At 41.1% G+C, this 23,708-nt stretch overlaps 1 protein-coding gene across 2 annotated transcripts in view; it reads left to right on the top strand.

Annotated features, from left to right (window-relative positions):
- The window catches only part of itfg1 (integrin alpha FG-GAP repeat containing 1), a 257,780-nt gene that overhangs the window by 117,552 nt on the left and 116,520 nt on the right, over window positions 1-23,708 (top strand). For both annotated transcript variants that reach the window (XM_059651685.1, XM_059651684.1), the window contains exon 9: window positions 7,592-7,761. In XM_059651685.1, coding sequence (XP_059507668.1) covers window positions 7,592-7,761 — 170 coding nt within the window. The remainder of the gene's footprint in view (window positions 1-7,591; window positions 7,762-23,708) is intronic.

The raw sequence follows: 23,708 nt of genomic DNA on the forward strand, positions 1-23,708 counted from the left end.
CTGTGACTGAGATGATTGACCTTCTATAATCTCAATCATCTCCCTTTCTGTCAGATATGACTCCAACTTGTGGAGAATCTTTTCCCCCAGTTCTCATTGACTGCAGTTTTTCTCGCGCCTCTTTATGCCATACTTATTCAGATGTTGCCTTGCACTCAGTGGCAGTCACTTTCAGCTCATCTCCTGAGTTAAGCTGTTTTGTCCATATTTGGACCAAGGCTATAATAAGGTCAGGAGCTAAGTGGCACTGACAACCCAAACTGAGAGTCACTGAACAGGTTATTTCAGAGTAAGTGTTATTTAATAGCGCAGTCAATTTACCCATTCTATCACTTTGATGTGTAGATTGATGAGTCATAAATTGGCCAGGTTTGTCTTGCTTGTTGAGTACATGATGCACCTGAATAATTTTCCACATTGTCAGATAGATGCCAATATTACAAATGTACCAGAACAGCTTGGCTAGTGGTGCATTTGTTGCTGGAGCATGATTTTTTTTTAGCACTGTTAGCAGAATGTTATCAGGGCCCATACTCTTGGTATTATCCAATGTCATCAATAATGTTACCGTCACTGATTGCTAATCCAGAGCTTCCGGCTAACGTACTAATCCCAGCATGGCAGATGGTGAAATTTGTATTAGTTGAAAACCTGGATTCTGGTCTAATGGCAACCAAGTAATCATTGTCAATTGTCGGACAAAACCCATGTAATTCACTAATATCCTCGAAAAGAAGGAACTGTGTCATCCTTGGTCTTTCCTACAAGCGATTCCAGACCTACAACAATGTGTTTGACTTTTAACTGCCCTCTGAAATGACCTAGAAGTTACTTGGTTGTATCAAACCACTGTGAAATCTGAACTAAAAGAAAATTAAGTGCTTTCACATCTAGGGCAAAATAGTCACTGAGATTTGAACCCCATTAAATGCAATAACTAGTTACTTACTCTAGTATCAGTCACCATGTTTATAGTGTGTACTAGCTGCAGAAGCATTGCCCAACACACATGGGGAATACATGACCATTCTTCTCTCACTGGATTTCAGAAAAATAACATTTGGCACAATTGTAAACATGTGTTTCAGGGAAACAAAATCCTAAGCAACAAATCAATTCATTAAATGAATGAATAGTTAATAAAAATAATCATTAGAAAATGCCAAGCAGTAGGGCTAAAGCTTTTTTAATGCCTTTTCTGATGAGAATCAGAGCTAGTGAGAAACCAGTTAGGACCTCAGTCCTAATCACCAGGGATGGAGGGGAGGAGAGCATCTCCAGACTAAGAATTGTATTTAATTAACACTGACCTTGGTTCATCTCTGCCACACTCCACTTCAAGCTGACGTTGACAAAATCCAGATGGAATTGAGGGTTAGAAGTGAGTTGTCTTACAGCTTGAGTTATTCTGTTCTTCCCTGCCTGCTTTATGGGTCAGAATTTTGGCAGGGTGGAAGGGACACACCCTCTCTGTTCCCCCAACTGCCCCAAATGCACACCCTTCTTATCCTTTCCTCCTCCTCCAGGGCCTCTTGACTACAATCCTTTCAGGGTGATGGTGCCAGTCTGGGAAGAACTTCACCTTACCTCACCAAACCCACAACGCGCTCAGTACCCAACAGGGAGGGTCTTTTCCCACAAGCAGTTGGGACTCTGGAGCCACTTTGCAGTGGATATCATGTCCCTTGCAATTGGTCTCCCACAGCGTCTGAAGAATAACTGCTACTGCTGTTGCTGTTGCCATAGCACCAACCTCAGGCTGAATGAAATTACACACATTTGCACAGTCTGCTGTTATTCCAATCAGGGGTTCTGATTTGACCGCATTTTCCACAGTGAGCATACCAGCAGCAAATGTGGGAGAGAACGAGCCTCTGATTGACAACACTGTTCCTCAGAGAATTTTAGTTGTATTTCCTGCATTTGGAACACTAGTATTGGAGCAGGTAGGATACTTCTGTGTGTGACATTATGACCCAAGTTGAACAAGCTGATTTACATAATATGATGCAGCAACCAATATCTCATTCTTGTTTAGCATCTTGAAAGGCAATGCCACGACCTGACACATTCCCTTCCAAATTAGACATGATGCTACCACTTTTTTTGAGGGCAATTAGAGATGGACTATAATTAATGGCTTAGCTAAAGTGTTAACGTAGGCTTTTTTTAACAGAAAAATGATACAGACCTTTTTTTTCCCGCACGCTAATAACCTTCGTTAGAATTAATTAATATAAATAATTTCCCTTGGCTGAAGCAGTTTATCTCTGACCAGGATTATTCAATCCATCGACTCTCAGTTTAACTGAGCACTCTCAAAGAGAGAACCTTTGGTTGTCACATTTCATAATGTTTAGTAATGCTTAGTTTCACATGTACACAGAAGCAAAAACATGTCAACTCCTGAGCAATTTTATTACTGAGGCCACCCACTTGAGAGATGGTGGGTGAAACCATGTAATTTTCTACTTCAGGCGTGATGCAGAAGTGCCCTAAATTTCCAGCTTCTTGCCATAATTGCCGATCGTGTTGCATCTGCAGTATTACAAAGGAGCACTATAAAATTTGAGTATTAACTTGTATCTTTTTGCCTAACAGATTTATCATATCATGTGGTTTGCTCATTTGCAGAACGCATTTTGTCTACGGTTGTAATGTAACTCTGGCTTAACCAAACAAATCAGTCAAAAAATCCTGATGAATTTATAATAAGCATTTTAGTTCCACCATTTTCAAATGGCAAGCAAATGTTGTTTCGCCTTATCTGATTTTCTCAAGAATCAGGATATAATAATTTAACCTTTTTTAGTACCTCAAGTTGTGTAGAAGCTGTTAACGTGGAGTATTACCTCAACTGAAACTGCGGGAGTATAATTTGTACAAAGTCATTTAGTTAATCAGAAAATATTTAGTCACAAAAATGGATAAACTTCCAAACAGGTAATCAAGATAAAAACACGGGAAGCATTCTAAAACAATTGGAAAATGACAGGCTCTCTTAAGAGGAATCAATTTTCAAGTCCAAAGCCCTTTCTTATCTGTATTATGTAGTTATCCTGTAATTAACTAGACGTAGTTATGGGAATTTAACTATAAGGTTGTATACACAACTATTGATTTTGAATCAAAAAAATCTCACCAGCTAACAGTTCAAGTTTGGAAGTTCTACTACTTGTATTATGCGTAAGCTGCTGCCTGTATAGGCCAGCTTTCTCGCTCTCGCTCTCGCGTTCGCTCTCGCTCTCTCTCCCACCTCCCCTCCCTTGTGCATGCTGTTCCCCCCCTCCCCCCCCAAACCCTATCCCCATCACCCATATTTCATCATTCCTTTGTTCTTTGCTATGGCTCTCGCTCACTTGCCCGCTCGTATTCCATAGTCTCCTGTCCCATTTTCATGCTCAATTCTGCATCAGAAGCTTATGATTCTAGATTTAAGCATGTAATCTAGGCTGACACACCTTCAGTGCATCACAGGGAAGGTACTGCCCCTGAAGCTGCTACGTCTCAAGTTAAAAATTGAATCAATGTTCCGTCTCCCTGTACAGATGAGTATTAAAAATGACCCTGTGGCCATATTCTAAAATTCAAGCTGGTTTTGTTTAACCTTACTTGCTCCCACACTGTCCAAATTATTCTAGTATCTGCAGCCTTCTGGGAGAAGACAATTCCATATTTTGCAATAAGAGAAAACAGAGTGAGGAGCTGGAGGAATGCAGCAGGCCAGGCAGCATCAGAGGAACAGGAAAGCTGACATTTCGGGTCAGGACCCTTCTTCAGAATTTCCTGTTCCTCTGATGTTGCCTGGCCTACTGTGTTTCTCCAGCTCCACTCTTGGTTATCTCGGACTACAGCATCTGCAGTTCTTGCTATCTCTATATTCTGTATCCTTTATGTGAAAATCATGGTTTCATTGCTCATGTTTGTTTTAATTTGAGCTGGGACCTCTATCTTGATTCACAGTTGCTGACTACAGAAGGAATGTTGTGCAACTGCTCAGTGATATTATTTGTTCATTCCGTGCTATCTTGTAATGAAAATCCATTGCTTTGCATAAGATCTATTCTTAAACATCCCACAAATCTATTTCAGATCAGTCATCCCATTTCATAACCTAACAAGTCTCAGTAATATTCCCTTGAATTATAAACCCGAGTTAAGGGTACTCTTCTGCTGGCCAAAGGAAGTGTAACAGAAGTTTTTACATTTTTAAAGAAATCTCTTTCAACAAATTTGAAAACTCAGTCAAAGCACTTTTGGTTATCAATTTAGATAACTTGATAACCTGCCTACAAGCATTGTTGTTTCTCACCTCCAAAAACCATTTGGTTTTCAAACATTTGATGTTGGCTGCAATTACTGTATGGTGTAATTCCCATGAATGGAAACCATGCATTGGTTATTTCAAATCTAACATTTGGTGCGCATAACTTTTATGTCCAATATCTGCACACACATTAACAAATAACACAAGATTGACAAGGAGTTATATCAGGAGCAACATCTTGGGGTTTCTTTAGATCTGATACTGGAACTCAATTTTGCCTTTAGACTGAAAACGTGATTACCCAGTGTTGGAAATTTAGTTGGATTAGTTTGCTTTCATTGTATGAATAGAAATCTGAAGAGCTTTATATTTCTAAAATGACTGCTGTGAAGGCCTGCCTTCAAGTTGGTTGCCTAGCAACAAAAATAACTTGCATCCAGGTCTGGATTGCTTTGCAGTTTTGCTAAACAGATACTTTCTTGTCATGTCATGTGTAAATCTGTATTTACATGCAATCCCAAATACATCGTGGATGAAATTTGCAGTGCGAACGAGCTGTTGTACTTTCAATCAATGGACAAAATGTACTGTATACTTGTTGACTGCCAGAATAAGTATCCAGTGTCATACCATTCGTCCACATACTGCTTCAGTTTAAATATTTTAGTAGGTTAGTAACTAATGCCTGATGCTCAATAATACTCATTTCAAAAAGATAATTTCAAATTAGATTTTACTAATAAGCCGTAGAGATCTCCAGCACAAAAAAAAAGACTCTTCAGCCCGTCATGTCTGCACCGGTTAAGAACAACAACCTAATAATTCTAATCCCTTTAACCAGTACTTGGCCCATAGCTTTCTGTGCCTTAGGATTTCAAGGTCTAAACACTCATAAATATTTGGAGGGTTTCTGCCTTTACCACGACCAGATTCCTACCACCCTTGGGGTGAAAAAGTTTTCCTCGTGTGTCCTCTAAACCTTTTACTCCTTACTTTTTAAATATATATCCCAGCTGTTGATCCTTGCATCAAGGGGACAAGTTTCTTCCTGTCTTCCCTGTCCATGCCCCATTGTTAGGAAGTAGTTGATGCTTTCTGTTTACAAATAAGGATTCTTTAGCTGCTAACTAATAGACTAAAAAGCCTCCTTTCTCGCGAAAACATTCCACAACTGCAACTGCGCCATGAAGCAAACAACAGATTCTTCCATAAGTGCCACAGTCTGTCAACAGTAAAAATAGTTCTGTGCTTCTTTGTTGGCATCAGAAGTTCATTATTAAATCTACTTGTGGAACTGCATCCGACCTGCCCAGTGTGAGACCAAAACTTGGAAAATTACAGCAAAAACTGGAAATGGTTTTTCTCTGAATTGGTATAAAGTGGCTATGCTAATTTAATCAAAACAGGCTGTGTCATAAAGAAAGTGCGGTGGATAGTGAGAATAGTCAATCAATTATTTTCTCTTGGAGATCATAGATTCCCTACAGTACAGAAAGAGGCCAGTTGGCTCATTGATTCTGCACTAACTCTCCAAAGAGCATCCTACCCGATCCTTGTAAGCTCACATCTACCATGGCTAATTTACCTAGTTTGCATATCCCTGGATGCTACAGACAATTTAGCATAGCCAATCAACTAACTTGCACATCTTTTGGACTATGGGAAGAAACCAGAGCACCTGGAGAAAAAAACTCTGTACAGTCACCCAAAGCTCGCATCAAACCTGGTTACTGGTGCTGAGAGGTATCATTGTTAACCACTGAGCCACCATGCCACCCAAATGTCTTTATCTTGTCAAAACATTCAAGTATTAACACAGACTCAACAATGAAATTGTAGAATAGAGAAAAACACACTAATATTAAAGTTATTGGGATTAAAGTTAGAGAAATGTAGAGAAAAGTAACATTTAGTAAGTCATATCCACAAGGTACAGACAGAACTGGAACAGGATAATATAAAAATTGACAATGAAATTGACATTGAAGATGATAACATGTGCTGATGTCATACAGGACTCAGAGTGCCAACTCACGTTTGAGTTTGATAATCTCTGTCCCTCTCTGATAGTAATTCAACTGATAATTGTAGTTAATCTTATTTATGTAACTCTCTAACTAAAATCTTGTTAAGAGCATACATTGGAGTTTTGAATTTATCTGATGAGAAGTCAGGATTTAAGGAGTGGTGTGAATGTACTCCTTCAACACTATAAATCTCTACTGTTCTTACCTTCTTGCAACCTCTAACCCTTTATATAAAACCTTCAATTGCTCTTTCCCCTACCATCATCTCCACAACAATATCGTCAGGCCTCATTGCAATGGTGCGCTGGAAAATAGGCCCTTGTATTCTTGAAGTCAGAAAATTCTTCAAAATGCCCCAGTTTGCCTTTGTTATAAATCCAGATTCACAGAAGGCATGATTTTTTTAAATTCATTAATGGAATGGTCGGTGGCTAGGCAGCATTTATTGCCCATTGGGCAGTTAACAGTCAACCACGTTGCTATGGATCTGGAGTCATATGTAGGCCAGACCAGGTAAGGATGGCAGTTTCCTTCCCTAAAGGACATTAGTGAACCAGATAGGTTTTTACTGATATTTGACAATGGATTTTTGTTATCATTAGATATTTTATTGAATTCAAATTCCACCATCTAAAGCATTGGCAAAGATCTGTAGCGCGGGTTATGGATGAGGTTGTTAACTTGCTCGCCAAGCTGGCTTGTTTTTGTTCAGACATTTCGCTACCATGCAACAACCTAATTCCACATCTGCCATGGCAGGATTCAAACCTGAGTCTTTGGATTAACAGTCCAGCGATAATACCACTAGGCCGTCGTCTTCCCTATGCTTTGTCTTTACTTAACAAGACAACTATTTATTAGACTGTGCATCACGTGAGCGAAGCATGAAAAGGCTTGTACACTGACTCAGATAAGTTAAATATTAAATTATTAGGAGAACTAAATCATCACTACTGGATTATACATGGTGTTCAGTTTTTTTTCCCTGACAATAATATGTTGCCAAATAATTCACCTTTAACATTATAATCTTTATTAGATACTTGTTGCACATTCCAAGTTTTTGAGTTTGTATCATATATACTGTCCAGGTCAAATCTTCATGCAACATAAGCAAGATAGTGCAGTTGTTATTTTTTTACATTACAACTTGGTACATGATGTTTGTGGATGTGTTTAAGGAAGATTGGTACATTTTCAGAGAGATTGGTTTAACAATATGACTTTAAAGGTACTTTATGGTAAATGGAACATGATTATTGTTCCACTTAAAATTCCTTGTGTTTAACATTAACAGTGGATACCAGTATTGTCAAATCTGAAGAATGGCAACACTGTTTGGGGATTTAATTCACAAGATTCAACACCACAGCAGCCATTTCCATTTCCAATCTCAATTCATTTAGGGGACTACAACATGGATGGCTTCCCTGATGCATTGGCAATACTGAAGAACATTTCAGGCAGGTAGGCTGCTTTTACTTTTAAACAGTCACACTGGTGCTTACAAAGAATTTGCAAATTATCCTGTTGTGTTATTTTTAAAATATTTACTGCATATCCTGAAATGCTGTCTACCAAAAGAGTTCAAGGAAGTTAATAGTCACCAGAAAAAGCCTAACCCAAGCCTGAAAATAAACTAAAAACCCAGTCCTTAATGAATGTAACGTGGCAGTGCTTCAAAATGGCTTGGTAAATTAACTTGCTTATTCAGTTACATTTCAGAATATTTATTAGCAAATTGACATTACATTCTGTAAATGATTTCTTCTTGTCAAAATTGAAAATCCCTTGCAGAAAATAATAGCTGTTACAGAATGTAGTTGAAGACAAGTCTGCATTGGAAGAAATGTTAACAGCACAAGTGTAATTTTTACATTTCTGGATTTTGAAAAATATGTAAAGATGAACAAAGCTCTGGTCCAAAACACACTTGTTGGGATCCCCCAGGCTCCTGCTATCCTGTTCTTCCTGAAGTCCCTTCAGGTGTTCTGACAATGTAAGATCTTAATTGATTTGTTTGTCTGATGACTGTGGCTTTTGACCACGTGTCCTTTTAAATTGAATTTATGCCCTGACTTTAAGGTTAATGAGTTTTCACCCTGTATCTGCAGTTAGATGACCTCTGCTGCTTTTCTCTAACTGTTTTATTTTCCTATGATCTTGATAGATTATGTTCTGAAACTGATATGTCCATTGGTAATCACTTCTCCATTAACAATTCCATTGGCACATTATTCATCATTATTCAATGTTGTTGCTCCATAATTGAGTAGAGCTAATTCCCAGTCTGGATTGTCATGCATTAGTAGCTTGACAGTCTTCACTGCTTTTTCTGCTTTTCTTACTGAGAAGCAAATGGAAAATTTGCCATCAGTAAATGCCTGCTTCCAGAGTAAACTTCCTGAAACCCTTGTTCATAAATTAAGGTCCATCGTCCAATATTAATTTTTCCAGGAAAGTGTGTATCACAAGATTTGCGGTGTTCTGGTCATTGAATCTGCTGTGGGTAAGTGCAGTCTTGCCACTTGAATTCATATTGAATAATATCAATCTAGAACTAAATACATTTTTGCTTTAAAATCCAGCATATTTTTTGCTAGCCTTTCTCATGGTCCTTCTGGGACCTTTGAAATAATTGGCTGTTTCAGCCCTTCACTGTATATGGCACACATTTGATACAGGAATGTGTAATCCTAAACAAAAACAGAAATTGCTGGGTAAACTCAGCAAGTCTGGCAAGCATCAATGGACAGAAAGCAGAGTTAACATTTCAAATCCAGTGACCCTTGTTCAGATGTATGTTGGCTATTGATGCAGACCAAGACAATACATGTTCTGTAGGAATAAAATCTTTCTATTCTACTTGATCCATTGCTGCTCACAACATTATGTCTGCTATTGCTAGACTTTTGTCTGGAACCTGGACTAAACATACTTGTCTCGTCAGTCTAAGTCTGACAACTTTTTATGTGGAGTAGGTTTTTCTGAAATGTCTTATGATTTCAAAAACGTTATCAAAGGCTATGGTTATTTCGACCTGAAGTTTCACTTCTGTGATGTGGTCTGCAGAACTCGTATAACCTCATGTGACCACTAATGCCGCCTTCTCTATGGCGTGTGCTTTTGGTCTGCCTCCATGAAAACACACAATGTAAGTTGGACCAATTTTGATGTTTCATTAGTTTGTAATTGGATAAGGATTGCTCTCTAGCCCTGTGTGATGCACATCTGCTAACGTAGCAAATTTGTCTGGATTGTAAAATGCTAAAATATCAGCAGAAAATAGTTTCTGTTTAACATTTCCAAACTCTGCAGTCTGTCCCTGACTCTAATTATTGCTGGCTTTTTTTTTCAAAGACTTCATTACGGGTTGAATTTCATTAGATAACTTGGACATAAACTTTTCTACTTTGTTCACCATATCTAAGAGGCACTGCACATCATTTGGTTCCACTGAAGGCTCTGTGGTCTTCCTCGGATCCACCATAATGCCTTGACCTAGAATAATATATCCTAGAGAAGTAATTATCTCAGAGTATTGGCATTTCTCATTCAGTTTAAGGTCTGAATTCTATGGTGCTTTGACATGAGCCTGACCCTCATTCCGTTCCCTCCCCATTTATTCATATGGGCATTACAATGCTTACTTCTCTATTGGACTGTGTAATAGTGGTATGCATCAGGAAGTCATTCCCTTCCAGGCCCTTTGTAAAATGATCCAGAGGAGATCTCAAGAACCCATTGTTCGCATCCAGTGAAAAATGTTTGTTGCCAATTTTACCAAAATATCATCAACATATTAAATGGTATGGATTTCCCTTCTAACTCTATTTTTTAAACTGATTGAGATCAACTCATAATCTTATTGTGGTCTGTCTCTGTTATCAAATAGTTGAGATAGTTGCACAGTCTCTCTTGGAGCTGCTATGACAGCCCTGAGTACTTGGATATTTCTTCTCTTTTCTGTGGCTAAGTATGCCAATCCTTATTTTCCCTGTCTAGATTATTGTTGATAGAAGTTTGGTTTGAAGTCTCCTGAGGTTCTTACTCCTTATCCTCAAGAGTCTTCAACTCCTTGTATACTGTATCATTTCTATACTTACTTTAGTATGTGGTAAATTATCAAAAACGACAGTCTTGTAGTGTCTGAGATCATTCTCTTCACATATCCATTCTACATTGTCTGCTGCCTTAATAGTGTCAGAATGAAGCAATCAGTTACACAATCATGATTCGTAGGGATGATGATATACTACGCCTGAAATGTTGGCAGTTTTCATACATTTGGCAATAGGAATATGCTGCTTGCAATCACAGCAGATCAATTATAAATGCAACTACATGATATTTCTCTGCCTGTGATCAAACTGTACATATTTACAATACTGCCACGTATTGTGGCAATGAGGGAACCTTCAAAGCTGATTTTTATGGATGCTTAACTCCAAACCTCAGATCACAATATTAAAGCACAACTATGAAATATTTTAGTTTTCCTAGGTGAAGCCTATTCAATCTATATTTGATGCATGGAGTAGTCATTGGCAAACCAGCACTTTCATAAAAGCTCATTATTTCTTAATTGTATTAGAATTATTAAACCTCAAACTATTGTTTATTGCATGAAGGAAAACAAAAAATGCTACAACTGTTAGTTATAATATAAAAGAAGATGCTAAACCCTAACCCTACTTTCTCCACCCTTTGAAAAAAGTTGAATGGGATTGCTAAATCAGCTTAAGCTGAAAACATTGTACTTGTCAGTGAGAGAGGAAAATTGTCTGACTGAGAAATATCAACATGAACGTTTGAATGTTGGCAGCATGAATTAGCTGAGGTACGTTTGGAGCAAACTTTTTAAAAAATACATGAAAATACTTCTTCGTACTTAAGCATTTTATAGAATCACTGTTTGGGTACATTAGGAAGCCATTCAACTCACCAGGCTTTCACAGACTTTGAGCATTTTAACTTAGTGCCAATCTCATCTTTTTCCTATAAGCGTGCATATTGTTTTTATTTCTGTAATCATCTAATGCCCTTTTGAATTACTCAATTGAATATGCCTTCAATCCACTTCCAGGCGGTGCATTCCAAACCCTAACTACCCTCTGATAATAAAATGTGAGGCTGGATGAACACAGCAGGCCTAGCAGCATCTCAGGAGCATAAAAGCTGATGTTTCGGGCCTAGACCCTTCATCGGTGAGGGTTCTGGAATAAATAGGGAGAGAGGGGGAGGCGGACCGAAGATGGAGAGAAAAGAAGATAGGTGGAGAGGAGAGTATAGGTGGGCAGGTAGGGAGGGGATAAGTCAGTCCAGGGAAGACGGACAGGTCAAGGAGGTGGGATGAGGTTGGTAAGTAGGAGATGGAGGTGCGGCTTGGGGTGGGAGGAAGGGATGGGTAAGAGGAAGAACAGGTTAGGGAGGCAGAGACAGGTTGGACTGCTTTTGGGATGCAGTGGGTGGAGGGGAAGAGCTGGGCTGGTTGTGTGGTGCAGTGGGGGGAGGGGGCGAACTGGGCTGGTTTTGGGATGCGGTGGGGGAAGGGGAGATTTTGAAGCTGGTGAAGTCCACATTGATACCATTGGGCTGCAGGATTCCCAAGCGGAATATGAGTTGCTGTTCCTGCAGCCTTCGGGTCGCAACATTGTGGCAGTGCAGGAGGCCCATGATGGACATGTCATCTAAAGAATGGGAGGGGGAGTGGAAATGGTTTGCGACTGGCATGTGCAGTTGTTTATTGCGAACCGAGCGGAGGTGTTCTACAAAGCGGTACCCAAGCCTCCGCTTGGTTTCTCCAATGTAGAGGAAGCCACACCGGGTACAGTGGATGCAGTATACCACGTTGGCAGATGTGCAGGTGAACCTCTGCTTAATGTGAAAAGTCATCTTGGGGCCTGGGATAGGGGTGAGGGAGGAGGTTTGGGGGCAAGTGTAGCATTTCCTGCGGTTGCAGGGGAAGGTGCCGGGTGTGGTGGGGTTGGAGGGCAGTGTGGAGCGAACAAGGGAGTCACGGAGAGAGAGGTCTCTCCGGAAAGCAGACAGGGGTGGGGATGGAAAAATGTCTTGGGTGGTGGGGTCGGATTGTAGATGGCGGAAGTGTCGGAGGATGATGCGTTGTATCCGGAAGTTGGTGGGGTGGTGTGTGAGAAAGAGGGGGATCCTCTTTGGGCGGTTGTGGGGGAGGTGGGGTGTGAGGGATGTGTTGCGGGAAATGCGGGAGACGCGGTCAAGGGCGTTCTCGACCACTGTGGGGGGAAAGTTGTAGTCCTTGAAGAACTTGGACATCTGGGATGTGCGGGAGTGGAATGTCTTATCGTGGGAGCAGATGCGGCGGAGGCGGAGGAATTGGGAATAGGGATGGAATTTTTGCAGGAGGGTGGGTGGGAGGAGGTATATTCTAGGTTACTGTGGGAGTCGGTGGTCTTGAAATGGACATCAGTTACAAGCTGGTTGCCTGAGATGGAGACTGAGAGATCCAGGAGGGTGAGGGATGTGCTGGAGATGGCCCAGGTGAGCTGAAGGTTGGGGTGGATGGTGTTGGTGAAGTTGATGAACTGTTCAAGCTCCTCTGGGGAGCAAGAGGTGGTGCCGATACAGTCATCAATGTAACGGAGGAAGAGGTGCGGTTTGGGGCCTGTATAGGTGCAGAAGAGGGACTGTTCCACGTAACCTACAAAGAGGCAGGCATAGCTGGGGCCCATGCGGGTGCCCATGGCCACTCCCTTAGTCTGTAGGAAGTGGGAGGAGTCAAAAGAGAAGTTGTTGAGGGTGAGTTTGAGTTCGGCTAGGTGGATGAGGGTGTCGGTGGAGGGGGACTGGTCGGGCCTGCGGGACAGGAAGAAGCGGAGGGCCTTGAGGCCATCTGCATGCGGAATGCAGGTGTATAGGGACTGGACGTCCATGGTGAAAATGAGGTGTTGGGGGCCAGGGAATTCTAAGTCTTGAAGGAGGTGGAGGGCGTCGGTGGTGTCACGGACATAGGTAGGGAGTTCATGGACCAAAGGGGAGAAAATGGAGTCCAGATAGGTGGAGATGAGTTCGGTGGGGCAGGAGCAGGCTGAGATGATGGGTCAACCAGGGCAGGCAGTTTTGTGGATTTTGGGAATTACCCTCTGTTTGGAAAAGTTATTATTCCTCTCAGCTCACATTGCTTCTTTTTGCAAAATATTTTGCTTTTTGATTCTCTGTCATCTTATGAGTGGGAACAGCTTCTCTCTCTCTATTCTACTCAGATCCTGCAAGACTGTGAAAGTTTCAATCAGATCTTCTCTTGACCTCTTCTCCAAGAAAAACAGTCCCAACATTTCCAGTCTATCTCTGTAACTGAAATTTCTTATCCCTGGAATCATTCTTGTCAACTTTGCACTCTCTCTAATACATTTACATCCTTTCTAAAGTGGTGCCCAGAACAGTGTATGATATTCCTTTTTGGGGTGTAACTGGTGCCCTAAATAAGTTAAGCATAACCACCTTGTTTCTGTATTTTGTGTCCCTATGAATGAAACGTAGAATGCTATTTGCTTTATTAATGCTCTCTCTACCTATCCTGCCACCCCTAATGAATTATACAGATCAACATCCAAGTCTCTGCTCTACATATTCTTTACAATAGTGCCTTTTATTTTATACATATTCTTTATTACCTCATACTTCTTTACATTGAACTTCATCTGCCGCCCATTGTCCACTCTACTAACATGCCAGTGCCCTTTTGAAGTTCTTCACTGTCCTGACAGCTACATTGTATTCTGTATCATATGAAAGCTTTGAAATGATCCATGCTCCTCTGCACGCCAAGGTTCAGATACATGTCAGAAAAAGCAGCAGTATGAATACTGACTCCTAGGGGGTTCCACTATAAACCTTCCTCCAGCCTAAAAAATGCCCACCAACAATTACCCTGTTTCTTGTCCTTCAGCCAGTTTTATTCATGCTGCGACTGTCCCTTTATATTCCATGAGTTATCATTTTTGTCAAACCTGTTCTGTGATTCTGTATCAAATGGTTTTTGAAGGTTCATATGCACCATATCAACAACAGTGCCCTCACCAACCTTCTCTGCTGCCTGTACAAATAAGTTCCAGCAAGTTAGTTAGATGTGATTTTTTCCTTAACGTGTTCATTGTGCTCTTTCGAATTAACCCATATTTTCCCGTATGGCTATTAATTCTCTTGTCAGATAACTTTCTAAAAGCTTTCCCACCTTCAAAATGAATTGTCTGTAGTTGCATGGCCTTTTCTTGGTCTTTACATGCCTTTTATTGAACAAAGGCATAACGTGCACTTCTCCAGGCCTCCAGAACCATCCCCAGATCCAGGGAAGGATGAAAGATTGTTGACAGTTACTCTGCAGTTTTTGTTTACTGCTTTCTATATCCGTGGAGGCATCAAATCTGGTCCTGTTCTCTTATCAATATCCAGTACCACTTTCATATCAATTTAAACTCTTTTAGTGACTGAGATCTGTCCATGGTATCATGGCCTGAACTGCATCTGCCTTTTAGGTAAAGATAAATACAAACACCTTTGCCAAGCCTCCTGCCCCCATGTGTAAATCCCCTTTTTCGTCACTAATCATAACCTCCTCCTTTTCATGTCCTTTTACTACTATGTGCCAAATTGAAAGAGAAGGCATACAAAGTGGTTAAAAACAGCATGAACCTTGAAGATTGGGAAAACTTTAACGGTCAACAGAAAGCCACAAAAACAGCTATAAAGAAAAGTAAGATAGAACATGAGGAAAAAACTAGCACAGAATATAAAGACAGATAGCAAAAGTTTCTATAAATATATAAAATGAAAAAGAGTGTCTACAGTAAACTTTGGCCCTTTAGAGGATGAAAAGGGGAATTTAGTTATGGGATATGATGAAATTGTCGGGGCATTGAATAGGTATTTTGTATCGGTCTTCACAGTGGAGGGCACTAATAACATGCCAGTCATCGACAATGATACGAAGGTAGGTGAGGACCTGGAAACAATCATTATTTTGGAAGAGGTAGTGTTGGGCAAGCTAATGGCACTAAGGATTGATATGTCTCCTGGCCCTGATGGAAGGCATCCCAGGGTACTAAAAGAGATGGCGGGAGAAATAGCAGGTGCGCTGGCGATAATTTTCCAAAATTCACTGGACTCTGGGGCAGTCCCAGCAGATTGGAAAACAGCAAATGTGACACCACTGTTTAAAAAGGGAAGTAGACAAAAGATGGGGAATTATAGAACGGTTACCTTAACCTCTGTAGTGGCGAAGATGCTTGAGCATCTTGTCAAGGAAGGAATAGCATGGCGTCTCGATAGAAATTGTCCTGTTGGGCAGACGCAGCATGGGTTCATGAAGGGCAGGACATGCTTGACAAATCTTTTGGAATTCTATGAAGACATGAGGAGCAAGGTGAACAATGGGCACCCAGTGGACGTGGTGTACCTAGATTTCCAAAGGGCCTTCGACAAGGTGCCACACAAGAAGCTGCTGCATAAGATAAGGATGCATGGCGTTAGGGATAAGGTATTGGCATGGATAGAGGATTGATTGACTAACAGGAAGCAAAGACTGGGGATAAATGAGTGCTATTCTGGCTGGCAATCGGTGACTAGTGGTGTACCTCAGGGATTGGTGTTGGGACAGCAATTATCTACAATTTAAATAAATGATTTGGAGTTGGGGACCACGTGTAGGGTGTCAGAGTTTGCAGATGACGCTAAGTTGAGTGGTAGAGCAAAGTGTGCAAAGGACTGTGAAACTTTGTAGAGGAACATAGATACATTGAGTGAGTGGGCAAAGATCTGACAGATAAAATACAATGGAAATAACTGTGAAGTCAGACATTTTGGTAGGAGTGATAGTAAAAAGGATTATTACTTGAATGGTTAAAAAGTTATAGCATGCTGCTATGCACAGGGACCTGGATGGTGTTCTGCAGGAATCACAGAAGGTTGGTCTGCAGGTACAACAAGTAATTAGGAAGGCAAGTGGAATTTTGTCCTTCATTGTTGAAGGGATTGAGTTTAAAAGCAGTGAGGTTATGTTGCAGCTGTACAAGGTGCTGGTGAGGCCACACCTGGAGTACTGTGTGCAGTTTTGGTCTCCTTACTTGAGAAAGGATGTACTGGCACTGGAGGGGGTGCACAGGAGGTTCACTAGGCTGATTCTGGAGTTGAGGGGGTTGGTTTATGAGGAGATACTGAGTAGGTTGGGATTATATTCATTGGAATTCAGAAGATTGAGTGGGGATCTTATAGAAACATATAAAATTACGAAGGGAATAGATAAGATAGAAGTAGAGAGGGTGTTCCCACTGGCAGGTGAAGCTAGGACAAGAGGGCATAGCCTCAAGATTAGAGGGAGCAAATTTAGGACTGAATTGAGAAGGAACTTCTTTACCCAGAGGGTTGTTAATCAATGGAATTCCTTGCCCAGTTAAGTAATTGACACTACTTCAGTAAACATTTTTAAAGCTAAGGTAGATAATATTTGAACAATAAAGGAATTAAGGGATATGGTGAGAGCGCGGATAAGTGGATCTGAGTGCACGAAAAGATCAACCATGATCTTATTGAATAGTGGAGCAGGCTCGAGGGGCCAGATGGCCTACTCCTGCTCCTGGTTCTTGTGTTCTCATGAGTACTTTGACTGATCAACTAATTCTCAAAACTCGCTAGATCAACTAATTGTATACTTTGATTCAGTGCTCATAAAGGAGGACAGAAATAACATACCAGAAATATTGGGGAGCACGGGGTTTAGCGAGAGGGTGAGACTGAAGGAAATCAGTATTAGCACTGAAACGGTGTACAAGGAAACCTGATATCATGGCCTGATAATTGACATTCCAGTACTTGAGGAAGTGGCCCTTGAAATAGTGGATGCATTTGGTGGTCATATTCCACAATTGTCTCGATGCTGGAACCGTTCCTAAAAATTGGTGGGTATCCCCTCTATTTAGAACATAAAACATTACAGCACAGTACAGGCCCTTTGGCCCTCGATGTTGTGCTGACCTGTGAAACCAATCTGAAGCCTATCTAACCTACACTATTCCATTATCGTCCATATGTTTATCCATTGACTATTTAAATGCCCTTAAAGTTGGTGAGCCTAGACAGTTGCAGGCAGGGCATTCTACACCCTTCTTACTGAGTAAGAAGGGAGGCGGAGGGAATCAGCCTGTTGTCAGTAGTGCAGAAAAAAGCTCAAATCCATTCTAAAAGAATTAATCACTGAGCAGTCAGCAAACAGTGACAGGATTGGGCAAAGTCATTTTAGATTTACAAAAAGGAAATCACGCTTGACAAATCTAATGGAATTCTTCATGGATGTAACTAGCAAAATTGATGAAGTGAAGCCAGTGGATATGGCTTTATACTTTCAGAAGGCTTTCAACAAAGTCTCACATGAGAGATTAGGATGTAAAATTAAATCACATGGAATTGGGGTGATGTAGTGAGATAGATAAGCAGTAAATGGGTCTTTTCCCAAATGCCAGGCAGTGACGAGTAGGATAACGTAGGAATCAGTGCTAGGACCCCAGCTATTCAAAATATGTTATTAATTTAGATGAAGGAACTAAGTGTAATATCTCCAAATTTACCAGATGACGCAAAGTTGGGTGGGAGCGTGAGCTGTGGCAAGGATGCAGAATTGCTTCAGTGTGATTTGGACACACTGTTTGGGCAATTGCATGACAGATGCAGTCTAATATGGATAAATATGAGGTTACCTACTTTAGTAGAAAGAAAACAGGAAAGCTAATTATTATCTGGCTATAAATTGAAAGATAGAATATGGAACAAGATCTGGATGTCCTCGTACATTGAAGGTAAGTATGCAGATGTAGCAGGCAGTGAAGAAGGCAAATGGCCTTCATAGCAAGAGGATTCAAGTGCAAGAGCAAGGATGTCTTGCTGTAATCATACAGGGCCCGGGTGAGCCCACATGTGGAATATTGTGTGCAGTTTTGGCCTCCTTATCCGAGGAAGGATGCTCTTGCTATGGAGGGCATACAGCAAAGTTTTACCAGACTGATTCCTGGAATGGCAGTACTCACATTTAAGGTGAGGTTGCATTGATTACGGATATATTCGCTGGAATTCAGAATTATGAGGGAAGAATGCATAGAAACCTATGAGATTCCAACAGAGCCATTCAGAGTAGATATAGAAGGGATGTTCCTGATGGCACAGGAATCCAGATCCATGGGTCACAATCTGAGAATACAGGGTAAACCATTTAGGACAGAGATAAGGAAACATTTCTTCACTCACAGTGGTGAACCTGTGGAATTCACTCCCACAAAAAGCAGTTGAGGCCAAAACGTTGTCTGATTTCAAGGAGGAATTGGACGTTGCATTTGTGGAAAAAGCAGGAACAAGGTGTTAGTTTGGATGATCAGGCATGATCATATATGGTGAAGCAGTATCAAAGGACCAAATGGCCTACTTTTGCTTCTATTTTCTATGATTTTAAGTTTGGGATTTCCCTTTGTTAGCTGCCAGACTTTAATCGTAGCCCCTGTTCACTTCTCTTGCGTTTTCTCCCCCCCCACCACCCCCTGTCTGCAATTTGTGTTCAGCTTGGTATTCAGTTGTATTTTCTATCCAACACCTGTCATTAACATACTTCCTCCTTTAACTTACTTTGTATCTCCTTCATCATCAAAGGAGCTTTGGATTTATTTGTCCTACCTTCCCCTTTTAAAGTAATCTTGATTGTGCCAGATCCATTATCTCTTTGTAGGTAGCCCATTGTACAGCTACTGGGTTCCTGCCAACCTTTGATTTCCACTACATATGGCTCACCTCTGTTCTTGCCCCATTTAAGACAGCTATTTGACAGCTGATTATTCAAACATCAGTTTGCTCAGTGTCATTTTCCACCAACTTCCTAAACCTTAGAATACAATGGTCACAATACCCTAAATCGTCTCCACCACGTTCCCCCTCCAACCCCGACAGTTGATCCACTTGGTGGATAGCACACATTCAGATGTTGGAAATTCTGCTGAACGCTGTTGAAGAACTCTTTCCCTTCTCTGTTCCTCACACTATCACTATCCTAGTTGAAATTCAGGTGATCAAATCCCTCCATTTATGACTACTCCATGATGTTTGCAACTGTCTAATTTCCTTGTTCCACTATACCTTTCCCCCTAGTGGCTAATCTATAGATTACACAGCCCCTTTTTTTGATCCTTAGCTCTAGCCAAATTGATTCTGTATTTGAAACTTCTGGGGCATCTTTTCCAGTAGTGCAGTGCTCTCTTAACCAATTTTTTTTTTCTGTTAACATCTGTAACCAAGAATATTTAACACCTAGTACAGCCCTTCCTTGACAACAAAATGTGAGGCTGGATGAACACAGCAGGCCAAGCAGAATCTCAGGAGCACAAAAGCTGACGTTTTGGGCCTAGACCCTTCATCAGAGAGGGGGATGGGGTGAGGGTTCTGGAATAAATAGGGAGAGAGGGGGAGGCGGACCGAAGATGGGGAGAAAAGAAGATAGGTGGAGAGGAGAGTATAGGTGGGGAGTTAGGGAGGGGATAGGTCAGTCCAGGGAAGACGGACAGGTCAAGGAGGTGGGATGAGGTTAGTAGGTAGATGGGGGTGCGGCTTGGGGGTGGGAGGAAGGGATGGGTGAGAGGAAGAACAAGAATCCGCCTCCCTAACCTGTTCTTCCTCTCACCCACCCCTTCCTCCCACCCCCAAGCCGCACCCCCATCTACCTACTAACCTCATCCCACCTCCTTGACCTGTCCGTCTTCCCTGGACTGACCTATCCCCTCCCTAACTCCCCACCTATACTCTCCTCTCCACCTATCTTCTTTTCTCCCCATCTTCGGTCCGCCTCCCCCTCTCTCCCTATTTATTCCAGAACCCTCACCCCATCCCCCTCTCTGATGAAGGGTCTAGGCCCGAAACGTCAGCTCTTGTGCTCCTGAGATGCTGCTTGGCCTGCTGTGTTCATCCAGCCTCACATTTTGTTGTCTTGGATTCTCCAGCATCTGCAGTTCCCATTATCACAGCCCTTCCTTGAACTGTCTCCATCATTGACACAAAATCATTATCCCACACATGAGTCTGTGTCTGTAACTCCCCAACCTTCTTAATTATGTACAGTGTATTTATATACATGTGGCATAGATCTGATTTAGGCTTCATAACTTTCTCTCTTCATCTGACCTCATCTTTTAGCTTGCCATTCTTGTGCTATTTGCCTCTGCTGGTATTCCATGCATTCTCTCCTGGTTCCCATGGCCCTGTCAAGGTGGCTTAACCCTTTCCAACACCACTGGCTAGAAGTTCATTCTGGATCTGTTAAGGTGCAGCCTGTCTGGCTTTGTCCAGTGTTAACTCCTCCAGACTTAGACCTGGTGTTCCAGGAATCTAAAGTCCTCCCTTCTACAATATCTTTCCATCAATGCATTCCTTTGTCTTATCTTCCTATTTCTGTTCTTACCGGCATATGATACAGTAAATAATTTGGAGATTATTACTTTTGCAATCATGCTTACCATTTTTCCACCTAACTCCATTAATTCTGATCTCAGAGCCATATCCTCTTTCCTTACTGTGTCTTTGGTTCCAGTGTGAATCATGATCTGTTGCAGTTCACCCTGTTCCACAATAATATCCTGTAACTGTTCTGTACACCCATGACCTTAGCGCCATAGAGTCATAGACCAGGTAGGCAACGTACTATCCCAAGTCATGTCAGTGGACACAGTCCAATCTGCACCTCTAACTGAACAATCTGCTATCATTGCTGCACATCCATTCATCATTCTTCACACTTGCACAGCTGGACTACTCATGTTGCCATGGGCTTGGCTTTTGCCGCACTCTTGCGAGAAACCATCATTCTCGCCAGTATCTGGCATGGAAAACCAACCAGTGAGCAGGACCATTTGAGGACTCCTGCATTACTTGGTGGTAATCAATTCTCTAACTGCCTATAAACTCCTCTTCTGTGGTATGACCATCTCTCTGAATGTACTATCCATGTAGTTCTTTGCCTCACAGTTGCATCTCGAGCTGTAAAATCCTACAGTTCAAGCTTGTGCAGCCAGTGACCCTTTGTAAGTCATGTAAAGTGACCATAAGTCCTACATGTTTCACAGGATGGGCACTCTATTTGGCTGAGCTACCTGTGATATTAAGCTTACTTTTGACTTAGTTTAGCTTTTTTAAATTTAACTTTACTTTTGAACTGTTTACTAGAGAGACTTAGAAAACAAACATTTCTCATTCTTACCACAAATGATCTCCTACTCATGTGCCCATTAATGCTTTCTTTCCTTGTACTGGTTTAGCAATTTCTATTCTTCAAAATTGCTTGTGTTGATACACAACCTAACAGCAACTGCTGAACCAATTAACTTGCAACTTTCCTGTGATGATTGATTTGATTGAACTGATTCTCTGCTGTTGGTTTATGTTCTGATTTTGTGAGCTGCTCAGGTTGAGGCTGCCCTTTTGTTGCTGGCTGACAGGTGGTGCTCCAGTGTCCAGCTCATAACTGATAAATGTCTGTCAGAGACACGCCAGGGAATAATGATATGAAGTCTAAGTAGGGTTTATGCAGTAGAGTTCAAACAATAAATAGTAACAGCTGTCTCCATATTGCAGCTTCCTACTCATTGAATATGTTCAGTGCCCAGTATCACCTTTATAAAAAGAAAAGGCAGCATGCCAGATCCACTCATAAATACCACAGAACCTACTGCTAAATGAGTCATAACGTAGGTGAGTCATTTGACTTACACCTCTTAATGGTGCTTGTGAATGGCAGCTTATGATGTTTAGCCAAACTGCAAATTCCAAATCTGAGGAAAAAAACTTCAATGCATCGCTTAAGCTGCTTATGCTTTTACTTTCTCAGTTCTCAGGGTATTACATTGACCTTCTGATCTCATCCTCTTCATTACTATACTACTTGGAATCCTCCTTATGGACCACATAGATGAATTTCCATCTCTCATGTTCTTCTATTCATCACCACCCACTTCCTCATCATCTGTATTGAGATATTGTGGTAAATCATTTGGGAAAGGAGTGTACCAGAAAGGTGAGCATCATTCTTTGGGACTAAAACGATAAAAATAAGCAGAAAAGCCTATGTCAACATTTATTTAAATGAAAGTAAGACAATAGAGATTATACACTGAGTTTTATGTTGATTCTGGCTTAATTCCCTGTTTCTATGCAATTGATTCTCCACGTATGTGTACCAAAATTCATCAAATGCAATAACAACTGACACACCTCAAGTCCCATAGGTAGTGTTTTTACTACATCAGGCATTTTTGAAATAACCTTGTTGTTTGTTTAGTTAATGACTTGGGGAGTTTCACGAGTGCAACTGATAAATAAATCACCTACAAATAGCATTAAGTCAGTGCCGATGGAAAAACAGTCACCTAACTAATCTAATCCCATTTTCTTGCACTTGTATGTCTTGACGTTGCAAGTGTACTTTATAAGTACTTTTGAAATGTTAAGAGGGTTTCTGCTTCTACCATCCTCAGGCAGTGAATTTCAGATTCCTGCCACCACCTGGGTGAAAAAGTTTCCACACATCCCCTCTAAACCTTCTGTTCCTTACCTTAAATCTGGTCAATAATCCTTTTTCCAAGGGGAAATATGTCTTCCTATCTATGCCCTTCATACTTTTCTACATCACAATCACATTTCCCTCAATGCTCTCTGTTTTAAGGAAAATAATCCCAGTCTTTCTAAACTCATTATTCTTCATAGCGAAAACTCTGCAACCCATGCAACAAGAGGTACGTCTCCACTGCTCCCCCTCCAGTGCAATCACATCCCTCCAATGACATGGATTCCAGGCTGCACACAATGCTTCCATTCATCATGTATTCCTTGTCTTGTTGAACCTGCCCAAGTGCATCACCTCACATTTTATCCAATTTTCATTCCACGTACCACTGTTCATCCTATGTAACCACCCACCTGCCTGTGGTCTCCTGCATTATCGGGCTATCCTCCTCAACATTCTTCACCGCACCAAGAACATGCATTCTTATATCCTGGATTAGTCATTTCTCTGAAAATTTTGGTTTTGTGTATATTTTTAATTCACTTTCAGGACATAATATTGTTGGCAAAACCAATTTTTGTATCTTAGAGTGAAATTTATATGCGACAAATACAAAGGTTACCTTCTGCAGTCTGTTTCTTCAGGATGTTGAACCTGATGTGTTTAAATGATGCGATCAAATGAACCTTGGAAAGTTGTTACTGTGAATCATGGAAATGGTGCACAATGTGTTGTTGGAAGGACTGAATATTTAAAGTGGTGGATGCAGCTGCTACCGAGGAAGCTGCCGTATTTTGAATGGTGTCAGGTTCCTTAAGTGTTTATGGAACCACACTGATCCAGACAAGTGGAGAGT

The sequence above is a fragment of the Stegostoma tigrinum genome, chromosome 16 (assembly GCF_030684315.1).
Source record: "Stegostoma tigrinum isolate sSteTig4 chromosome 16, sSteTig4.hap1, whole genome shotgun sequence".
Classification (NCBI taxonomy): Eukaryota; Metazoa; Chordata; class Chondrichthyes; order Orectolobiformes; family Stegostomatidae; genus Stegostoma; species Stegostoma tigrinum.